Below are 11385 nucleotides of genomic sequence, written 5' to 3'. Positions count from 1 at the left end.
CTCCAACACCGGAAAGTATTTACTTTGAAAAAGGAAATAATTTGGAGTTCCCTGGTGGTCTAGCAGTTAAGGATCCGGCATTGTCACTGCTGCGGCTCGGGTCACTACTGTGGCGCCAGTTCGATCCCTGGCCCCAGAAACCGCTGCATGCGGCAGTCACGGCCTAAATAAGTAAGTCAGGGAATCTGTTAAGTGGGGTCTCCTGAACTGCATCCTAGAACAATAAAGGAACGTGAATGGCAAAGCAGTGACATCTGGAAAAAGCGTACAGTTTAACAGTATGGCACCAATGTTGGAGTTCCTGTCCTAGCTCAGTGGTTAAAAAACTGGAGGAATACCCACGAGGACGAGGGTTCGATCGGTGGCCACGCTCAGTGGGTTAAGGATCTGGTGTTGCCGTGAGCTCTGGTATAGGCTGACAGCTGTAGCTCCGATTCCACCCCCTAGCCTGGGAACTTCCATATGACACAGGTGTGGCCCTAAAAAGCAAAAATCCATCATCAATAGAAATAAAAGCTAAAAAAAACTTTTTGAAAAGCTTTTTCTAGCACAATGGCTTTTTCACTCCATAAACAACACTGGGCTTTTTCAACACGGTTTGGATTTCCCTCTTCTACAGCACCAGTGTACATGTTATTTATTAGATAATGGTAGAGTCATATAATAACAAACACTGAAGATGGAGGGCAACTTACTCATCCTTTGAAAGGTTAAGGAAACCAATGCCAGAGCTATGAGTAACCTGTCACACATCTACAGAACCCAGTTCTGCTCAGGTCAATCATTAAACTAGCTGTCTTCCCCGTGGTGGTCACTGGCGGACCAGGCGAGTGTGTCGGGCACAGTATCCCTACAGTTCAGGACCTGGCTTCTTGCACACGTAACCCGGTTCACCCCGATGTCTATAAACGCTCCCACGGACAATAATCCTTGCTGAACAGCAGTCTGGTGGCAAAGGGAAATGAAGACGGACAAAACGACGTCACTCGACATGGAAGTCAGAATGCTTTGTCTTTAATGGGGGGTGAGTGGTGTAACCTAGAAGGGAATTTAGGAGTATTTTTTGAGGAATAACAGTTTCAGGTAGGCGATCGTCAGGAAGATGACCATCATGCACGCCAAGGCCACGTGATTCTGCCACAGGCCCCAAGCGGAGAGACTGATGCCCTGGTTTTCCAAATACTCGGCGCCAGTACATCTGCAATTCAACACAGAAACAGGATGACTTTATCCTCAGCGTCTGACAAATTTCATTCCACGGATCACTGATCCCTAAAGAAGCCTAGGTAACCTACAGGTAAACTATAGATTACTAAGTCTAAGTTTTCTTTATTTGTTTGTTTTTTAGGGCTGCTCCCGCGGCATATGGAAGTTGCCAGGCTAGGGGTCGAATCAGAGCCACAGCTGCCAGCCAACACCACAGCTCATTGCAATGCAGGATCCAAGCCATGTCTGCGACCTACACCATAGCTCAAGGCAATGCCGGATCCTTGACCCATTGAGTGAAGCCAGGAATCAAACCTGAAGCCTCATGGTTCTTAGCCAGATTTGTTTCCACTGGGCCACAACGGGAACTCTGTACAGTGGCCCAGTCTTGAATAACCATCCCTTCATTTGTAGTGGAAAGCAGTCATCCAGTGCTTACAATTCTCCTGGATGCTATGAAGCAACCTGCATATAACAGTTGAGTTAATCCCTAAAACAACCCAAATTCAAGAGTTCCCTTTTAGGGCAGCAGATTAAGGATCTGGTGCTGGCACTGCAGTGGCTCTCACGAATTAATCGTATCGAGAGCAAACCTCTAACAACGATCATTGAAAAGGAAAGTGATATTCAATTTTAAAACACTTCTAATTAAATCTGCAGTTTTTTGACAGTTTTATTGACATTACACAACAATTCCTGCTCAGCTCACTGAAATACGTGTTTCTCTTTAGAGGATACACCTTTCGAGAGGGAGTATTCCAAGTCTGCTTAAAAAAAAAAAAAATGAAAAGAAACCGGCAGACTTTGATTTCGGGATGTCTCCTAAATGCAGGAGGAAGCGGCGAGAGCCAGGACTGTGGCAGGAAAACGCCCACTCCCTTTCCGCTCCCGCTGCCCTTTCAGCTCTTATTTTTGGCCCCGGGTCGGGCTCAGAGGAAGCCCTGAGATGAGGGACCCATGCCCCTCATACTATCCAGACAGTTCTGATCCTGTGCCGCCTTGCTGAAACACCAAAGCGGTTCATGCAAGCTCACATGTTCGGACATGTGAAAAATCAAACCTCCCATGCAAACAGCCAAAGGCCCTTTTAAAGGGCCCCCAACAAACAAGCCACACAAAAGAAGCCTTTCAACAACTCAAATACGATCTTGCCCATAGCAGGGTACCCGGGAGGGACAGAGCACCTCCAGCTGCCTGCGAGCATGATGGCTCCCTTCACAGACGAGACCATTTAGGCTCAGAGGCCTCAGGGTCCCTGAAGAGACTTCGCAGCTCTAGGCAAACTCTTTTGCGACGCTGAGTGCAAACTTACATTGCGAAGCTACAGGTGTTGTTTGTTGTGACGTTGAGTCCCGGGCAGAAGTTTTGTCCCAAAAACTCATTATGCTGCAAAGCCTGTAACACAAGGAGGAGCAGGGCAAGGAAAAGCGTTGGACATTTCAAAGGGTCTCCAAAGAATCATCCCCACCCTGTTTCCCGAGTTGCATCTTTGCTGCCATTTCTGAAAACAAACCAGGCTTGATGTCCACAGTCTTTGTCACACCAGAGCAACTCAAATGATTTTCCCTGGCGGTCAAGAAGCCTGGGCTTGGGATTGTGGCTTCTGGGACAAAAGGAGGAAAGCGTTTGGCCAGGAGAGGAGACCTCTGGCTAAATTATCCCGTAGCTCTTTCCTTCCCTCCCCAGTTTTAAAATCTCACACACACCCGTGATCATTAAAGCAATAGAGTGGCACTCAATGATCACTGCTAATTTAGGGTAACAATCTTTTTATTGTACTTGTTTGTTCTCATCAAAACCAGTTCTAAATCTTGGCAGTTAGAAACTTAATCATCCTACCTTAAAGCGCAGTATTTTCTGGAGTGGATTAGCTTTCCAAAGCCAGCAGTGGCTGTGTTCTACAGGCTTTACTTTCCTTGCAATTTCCCTTTCAATTTAGACCACGTGCTCTAGGCTCCCGTCCTCTCAGGGTTCCCCTTACTGAACTGAAACACTGTTCTTTTTCTCTGCATCACGCAGTCAGTCTCTGGCCTTCGCTGTGGGTTTTCTTCACAGCCCCCCCACCCCCGGCAGCAGGGTGACTGAGAACATCCTTGGTGATGATCGAGGTGACCCGAGGCTTGATGGGAAACTCTCCCTCATCCTCCCAGGGCTGGCCCGACTCCGAGCTAGGGACACGAGGGGCTTAGGCTTCATGCTGGTTGTCCCCAGCCTGGGAACAATGACCCCGCCACAGGGACAGACCAGGAGAACGTACCGAAAAGCCGTATCGAGGAATGCTGAAGTACTGTAACCACGAGAGCCAAGGCACGACCGTTTTCAGATTTACCAACAGCCCCGAAAAGATCTACGAGAAGAACATACCCAGACTCAGAACGCGAGCAGCGATTTCACGGGAATTCGAGCAGACGGCTTCCTCGGGTCCCCACAGCCTTGGTAACACGTCCACCAAGGCCGCCTCCTCCTTGAATTCCGTCCCCTACTCGGAAGACCTCCCCTCCCCTCCTTTTTTCCTTTGTTTTGTTTGGCCACCGCACAGCATGTGGCGCTCCCAGGTCAGGGGGCAGATCTGAGCCACCGTGGTGACCTAAGCCAGAGCTGTGGCAACGCCGGATCCCTAACCCACTCTGCCAGGACGGGGACTGAACCTGCGTCCCAGCGCTCCTAAGATGCCACCGATCCCGATGCACCACAGTGGGAACTCCTCCCCTCTCCTCTTGGAACCTGTTTCTCTCCCTAGACCTGAGGCTGTTCACACTTCTAAGGAAATGACAACCTATCTGCAGCGTGCACGCATTTGAGCGGCACGTCCTTCACTGTCGAGGCTTCTGCTTTCTCTGTCACTGCACGCAAAGGAAGGTCACTAAGCACTGACGATTCCAATGATCCAACCATGGTATGTTCCCACCAATAAACACACAGGAACGTATCCCGAGCAGCTCATGCCCCTGTTTCCACATTACAGTAATATTTCTTATTTACAAGGGCTTGCAGTCTGTCTCTGGATGACCTTGGGAACAATTTTGGGTTCAGGATGCATGCTTAAAATAACCCAAAGCCTGGAACTGGTACATAGCACAATGCGGTGGAGCATAGCATAAAACATGGTCAATCCCTTCAGGTAAAGCTACCGAGCAGCAGCACTGCGATGGAGACCCCAGGAAGGACGGCTCCAGCAAGAGATGGCGAGTGAGAAGAGAGTCATAGAAACTTCTAAAGGGCACAAGGCCGTGACAATGGTCCCAGTGTGATGACATATTTTTAAATGTGGCCTAAGAGTAAGAGCCATACATGATTATTACATGTATTACAGAGTAATACATAAGTAACATTCCATATAGTAATACATGACTAATACAATGTATCACAGCAAGTAATACTTAACTCACAGTATCTGTGAGTAAAATACAGTCTTGGGACTGTTTTTAAAGGTCTATATAGTGGTTCCCATCATGACTCAGTGGTAATGAGCCCTCAAGTGTCCAAGAGGACGTGGATTAGATCCCTAGCCTCATTCAGTAGGTTAAGGATCTGGCATTGTGGTGAGCTGTGGTATTGATCACAGACACAGCTTGGATTCGTCTTTCCGTGGCTGTGGCATAGGCTGGCATCTACAGCTCTGATTGGACCCCTAGCCTGGGAACTTCCATGTGCTGCAGGAAAAGACAAAATAATGCCCTAAAAAGACAAAATAAATCAATAAATGCATAAACATCTACATACAAACCTTAAATAACACATCAAAGCATCTAATATATCAAACGAAACATTTTTATATTTGAAGAACAACTGATTGAGGATATTACAGAAAATATACAAGTTTCCCACTTTCTCCGAAAGGCTTAGATGGGTAGTCTTCAAACTCAGAACTGGAAGAATTGAACTTTGGCAACCGTTAGTGCAGCCTTTTCAAGACGTGGCCTCCTGTCTAGCAGGAAGGGCATGTGCATTAAGTCAACAGGCCACACCGGCCGGTTCGCGTGATGTTCGTGGGGAGATGTGGGAGCTGGCTGCCTTCACCTACTGATACATCTCTGTGTCTGCGAAATGTAGGGCCGAGTCAGGTTAGGGTCAGCAGCCACTGTAAGAAGCGAGCAGAAATAGATGGACACGAGGGAGTGTCAGGAACTCGGAGGAGAGGGGATCCAGAACGGACGTTTTTCAGGATCTTTAAAACACTCCTTTGCAAAACATAGGAGGGACCCAAGGGAGACCAGGCTACATGCTGCTCTGTTCTCATGAACTTCTTTAGCTTCTTCCCTGGAGAGTCGTGGATCCAACCAGCGTGTCTCAGCTGCTGGTTAAACACGCCAGCAGTCCTCGCCCGCCAGCCCCAAGTCAGACAACGAACCTATCATTTTTATGATTTTTTTTACAATTTGAAAAATCAAAATTTTTCGAAGTTCCAGTGGATCAAGCTTTCACCATATGTGACCAAGAAGCATCTTTTTAAAGCTGATATATAACAACACATTAACTAAGGTTGTAATAACCATATTAGAAGAGTGGCTGGAGTCCCCGTAGTGGCTCAGTGGTTAAGGAACCCAACCAGGATCCATGAGGATGTGGGTTCGATACCTGGCCCCACTCAGTGGGTTAAGTAAAGATCCAGTGATATTGAGAGCTGTGGCATAGGTGGAAGAGGCGGCTCAGCTCTGGCATTGCTGTGGCTGTGGTTTAGGCTGGCAGCTACAGCTCCAGTTCCACTCCTAGCCTGGGAACTTCCACAGGTGCGACCGTAAGAAGAAAAAAGGAAAAAGAAAAAACCAAAAAAGAACAAGCTAGTTCATTCTCTAATAACATAAGCTATCCTTCAATAGAAGTCCTCCTTAAAGTAAAGAGCCCAACATATAGAATCTTCAAAGCAGATTTTATATGACAGGTGATGTGTGGGGAGGAACGTGGCGGGCGGGGATAGGTCTCAGGGAAGCAGGTTCCTACTCACCATCATGAACACAAAAGAGATGTTCGCGAGAAGTGTTGCCACGGAGACCACGCTCTGACCGGCTGCTATGGCCAGGGCCATGGAACTGGCCGAGTACGCCACCATCATCAGGGTAAACATCATGATGAAGAAGGACTCCACCACGGGCTTCAGGCCTTCGTCAGGAAGCAGACAGGCGGTTAATCCAGCTGTCCTCGTCACCGGCCACCAGGAGTGATTTATCGTGCGAGTAACACTCGGATACTAGAGAAACTAGCATCGGAGCGACGACAAATCCCCTCTCTACACAACTACCGTGGCTCGTCAAGGTCACGGTGCCCCCCGGGGTAACTGTGCAAAGTTATGCACAGGTCTCCTTTTAGTCTCACTGCACACGCACGTTTCCATGGGACGCCGTGCTTCACGATTGGAATTATGACCAATTTCCGAGTGTCTGAGATGGAGAGCTGCAGGCGACACAACGGGCCTAAACTCTACTGCCTTCCTTCCTAAGAAGGAACCTGCCAAGAGCACATTCATTTCATCCAGACCTCATCCGTCGCTGACGGCCGTCACTGCGGTAGTCAAGATGCTGGGAAGACCCGGTGGACTTAAAATCTGGGCAGTGTGTCCACAACCCAAGCCTCCCAAGACAAATCACCCTGTAACTATGGGGCTGAGGAGGGGGTTAATCTTTTTTTTCTTTCTTTCTAGCGCCGCACTCTCTGCGTATGGAGGTGCCCAGACTAGGGGTCTAATCAGAGCTACAGCTGCCAGCCTATGCCACAGCTGTAGCAATGCCAGATCGGAGGCACATCTACAACCCACACTAAAGCGCAAGGCAACGCTGAATCCTTAACCACTGAGCGAGGCCAGGAATTGAACCCGCAACCTCATGCTTCCTAGTCGGATTCATTTCTGCTGCACCATGGCGGGCACTCTGGATGGAATTAAATTAAGTTTCATAAAACTGCTTCATAAACTAAAACGGGATAATATTATGGGTCACACAAAAAGCTGAAGATTTTGGAATAGCCATGAGAACACCAGTTAGGAGTCTGAGGATCTAGATTCTAGCTCTAATTCTTTATGACACGACTCTTATTTGTAAAACAGGAAGTATAAAGCTAAATAAGCAGTGCTCTGTCAAAAGCATTTATTTCATGCACATGTGCGTATCTCTGTGTGTATATGGGAGAGAGAGAGGATGTGGAAATTCTGATGCAATGAGTCTGGGGTGTAGTCTAAACATGATGCATAAATCCTTCGATCTACATCTGTCAAACAAATATTTTTACTAAGCCAGGAAGCCTCAAAAGTCACTCTTTCAACCATCTTTGTACACACACAAATAAAAATGTAAAACTAGACAAGTATTGAATATCCCAGCCCCTCCAACACAGTGTCAAATAGCATAATGAATCATTTCTGCATCTGTATACGACACATAATATCTCTTCTTATAAAATGTAGGGGGTTTTTTTCTTTGTTTTTTATCCTTTGCAAGGTGGCAACCACGGCACATGGAGGTTCCCAGGCCAGGGGTCCAACTGGAGCTGCAGCTGCCGGCCTACACCACAGCCACAAAAACATGGGATCTGAGCCGTGTCTGGGACCTACATCACAACTCACAGCAATGCCGGATCCTTAACCCACTGAGCGAGGCCAGGGATCGAACCCACGTCCTCATGGATGCTAGTCAGATTTGTTAAGCACTGAGCCACGACGGCAACTCTGATATAAAATACAGTTTCATAAGTAGATTAGAGAGTTACTTTGGGAAAAATCTGGACAACAATCTCCTTGGAGAACAGTTATTTCAGAGCATGCATAATGATAGACGCTTCTTCACCTCATGAGTTCATTTATGGTTTTGAGAATCAAAGCATGCTTAGGAAAACCCCCTCATACCCAAGACTAGAGACACATACCTCTGGTCTTACTGCTTACCTAACAAGAAGTACGTTATACAGGTAAAGATAATGCTTGGTAACATCCTCATGGGTAGTAAATCCGATAACAGTTTTCCGAAGAAATAAGATGACACTCTGTAGTATCCACTGATGTACTCATGTCTAAAACCAAAAAGCCACATCATGCACCCCACGTTCGCTTATTAAGAAGGCACAGAGCAGAAGATTAAACCACCTGCTACACAGATGTCTGCGGCTACCAAGGGTCGAACAAGCACAGCTCCCACAGCTGCGAGGTTACCCCACCACCTTCACCTCCGCCAGCAGCGGGCGCGACTTAGGCACGCGCGGCCGAGGGACCTCATTCCCCAGGGCCTGTGTCCTCCTCACTACAGACCCCTCTGGAAGTCCTCCCGTCTGCCCTCGGAGTGCCCACTCCGGACAGACAGTCTGCATCACCTCCCTCTCCTCCCACGTGGGCTCTCCTCCAAGGCCAGCGCGGCAGCAGCGGATCTCAGTGGCCACAGGGCCTTTCTTTCTCCCTGCTGCTTCTTTTTCTTTTATGGCCACACCTGCAGCACATGGCAGTGCCCGGGCTAGGGTCAAATCAGAGCTGCAGCTGCTGACCTATGCTACACTCAGAACAACACCAGACCCTTAACCCACTGAGCGAGACCAGGGATCAAACCCCCATCCTCACAGAGACAATGCTGGGTCCTCAACCCCATGAACCACAACGGGAACTCCCCTCCTTCCAATGAAGGTGCTTATTCTCGAACCTCAAATGCAGCTTTGGATCCCTAACCTCTTTTCACTTCTTCCACTCTCAGGATAAAGACAAGAAAACGGCACTTCTGCCCATGATCACGCCTGCCAACCCTTCACGCCTGCCAACCCTACACGCCTGCTGGCTATCCAGGCCTATTTTCTCCTCTCCAAAGTTTGGGACCCCTCCTCTCCTGAGATCTTCCTCCTGTAGTTCCAAACTCTTCCACCAACAGCTTCATTTGCATGGAATTATGCAACAACCGGCCCAGCCCACCCCAGGTCAGGGCTGCTCTGTGGCTCCTTCCAGTCCTCTTGGCATTGAGGGCTGGGCTCATTCTACATTCTTGGTCAGCTTTACCTCCTCACCTTGAATTCACCTGTTCAACCCACAACCCTCCCTCGACCAAGCCCTCAAACTTTGCCTTCTTCCTTGCTGAGAGCAAAAGGTCCTTTTCACCCTCTTTAGCGCCTGCCTCCTCGGCAGCACTTGGATTTGGGGGCTGTGCCCTCATCTTCACACTCCTTTTTCCCTTCCCATCAGGCCCCAGTGTGCTCCAGATTCACCCCACCCCCACCCCCTGCCCTTGGCTGCTCTGCCTCAGGCCACACCAGTCATCCCCAGGAGCCAAACCAAGGCCTGAGTCTGGATGGGACCCGTCTGACCAACAGCCCCGTCCAGGAACAGAGACCCACTCACATAAAGAGTTTCTTCTCCACCACAAGGAGCTCCACGGCCGAGACGCTGCTGAAACACTGGTCGGTTGTCAGGAAGAAGAGCACCCCGGCTCTGCAGTGAGAGGAAGGGAAAAAAGCAATGCAGACAAACATGCTTAGATATTTTTCTACCTGCAAAACCACCCCCCGCAAATGCCATCTGAACACAGTAAACAAACGACTGCTCTGGTTCAATCAGAGGGGGCTGTATGAGCCCCATCGGGTTTCGCTCCACTGGTGTCTCCAGAGTGGTACCCCTGGGACTCCACGTAGCACACTTGGAAATTCAAGGTCCTGCTTCGCTATGGTTTGAACTGCATTCTCCTGAAATTCCTGTGTGGACACCCTAACTCTCAATGCAATGGCCCTCAGAGACAGAGACTTTGGGAGGTTGTGAGGTCTGGACGAGGTCATGAGGGTGGGGCCCCCACAACGGATTAGGGCCCTTCAAAGACAAGAAAAGAGAGGTAAGAGAGCGCTCTCTCTGCCAGCAAGGACATGCAAGAAGGCACCAAATCAGAGTTCCCATTGTGGCTCAGTGGAAACGAACATGACTAGGCTCCGTGGGGATGTCGGTTTGACCCCTGGCCTTGTTCAGTGGGTTAAGGATCTGGCACTGCCACAAGCAGTGGTGGGTGTAGGTTACAGACACGGCTCAGATCCTGAGTGGCTGTGGCTGTGTTGTAGGCCAGCACCTGCAGCTCCAATTCGACCCCTAGCCTGGGAACTTCCATATGTCACTGGTGCAGCCCAAAAGAGCAGGAAAAAAAACAAAAATCAAACAAACAAAAAACCCAAACAAAAATAATACAATAATCATTAGAGAAATGCAAATCAAAACCACAAGGAGAGATGGCTATTACATAGGTTAAAAAAAAAAAAAACAAAAAAACAACACGTATTGGTGAGGCTGCAGAGAACCTGAAACCCTGGGCACTGCTGGCAGAAATGCATGACGGTACAGCTGCTGCTGAAGACAACATGGCAGGTCCTCGCAAAATTAACACAAGTACCAAATGATCCAAACATTCCACGTCTGGGTATAATTCAAAAGAATTTAAAGCAGAGACGCAACCCGATATTTGCTCGTACACTCATGTTCATAACAGCACTGTTCGTAACAGCCAAAAGGTGCAAACGACCCAGGTGTCCGTGGACAGATAAACTGAGACACCCAAGGTGGTATGGCCATACGGTGGAGTATTACCCAGCCTTTAAAAAGAAAGAAATTCTGACACGTGCTGCAACACGGATGATGCGAAGGGACATAAGCCAGTCACCAAAGAACAAATGCTCTGATGCCACTGATATGAGGTACCGAGAACAGTCAGCATCAGAGACAGAAGACAGTGGCGGTTTCCAGGGGCTGGGCAAAGGTGGAGGGCACGACTGCTGTTTGATGGGTACAGACATTCAGTCTGGAAGACGAAAAAAATTCTGGGGGCGGAGGGCGAGGTTTTTATGGCTGCATCATAATGTGAATGTGATTAATGCCACTGAACTGTACTCGAACCTGGCCAACAGGGTAAACTTTATGTTCTCTGTATTTTACTACTATATATATGTGTGTTTGTGAATATGGAAATTAACTCTTCCATCCAACTTTCAATTCGCTGACTTACCTGCAGTTTACCCTGTGCTTGTCTCAAATTCAAATTCGTAATGGATTTCCTTAAGCTTGAAAACAAAGTAATAGCACCTTCTCAAAATCAAGATCCAAATTGACTTACCTGTTCTGGATTCCTGAGGGATCATTTTTCAGATCATAGAAAAAGGCACCTATAACCAGGCCCAGGATGATTGTTACAATTATCTTTTCAAAAAGAAAAAAAATTTTTCAATTAAAGATAAAAACATATC

General features: G+C 48.1%; 1 protein-coding gene across 1 annotated transcript in view; it reads right to left on the bottom strand.

Moving 5' to 3' along the window:
- Positions 1 to 994: 994 nt before the first annotated feature.
- The window catches only part of LOC125137496 (broad substrate specificity ATP-binding cassette transporter ABCG2-like), a 62067-nt gene continuing 51676 nt past the window's right edge, over positions 995 to 11385 (bottom strand). Inside the window, exons 10-16 of the mRNA XM_047798154.1 lie at positions 11256 to 11338; positions 9509 to 9598; positions 8081 to 8205; positions 6152 to 6306; positions 3464 to 3553; positions 2519 to 2601; positions 995 to 1198 (exon numbers count right to left, since the gene is read on the bottom strand). Of these exons, the coding sequence (XP_047654110.1) occupies positions 1051 to 1198; positions 2519 to 2601; positions 3464 to 3553; positions 6152 to 6306; positions 8081 to 8205; positions 9509 to 9598; positions 11256 to 11338 (774 nt within the window). The 3' untranslated portion in view covers positions 995 to 1050. The remainder of the gene's footprint in view (positions 1199 to 2518; positions 2602 to 3463; positions 3554 to 6151; positions 6307 to 8080; positions 8206 to 9508; positions 9599 to 11255; positions 11339 to 11385) is intronic.

This window comes from Phacochoerus africanus, chromosome 10, assembly GCF_016906955.1.
Source record: "Phacochoerus africanus isolate WHEZ1 chromosome 10, ROS_Pafr_v1, whole genome shotgun sequence".
Classification (NCBI taxonomy): Eukaryota; Metazoa; Chordata; class Mammalia; order Artiodactyla; family Suidae; genus Phacochoerus; species Phacochoerus africanus.
This window is presented reverse-complemented; position numbering and strand designations above follow the sequence as displayed.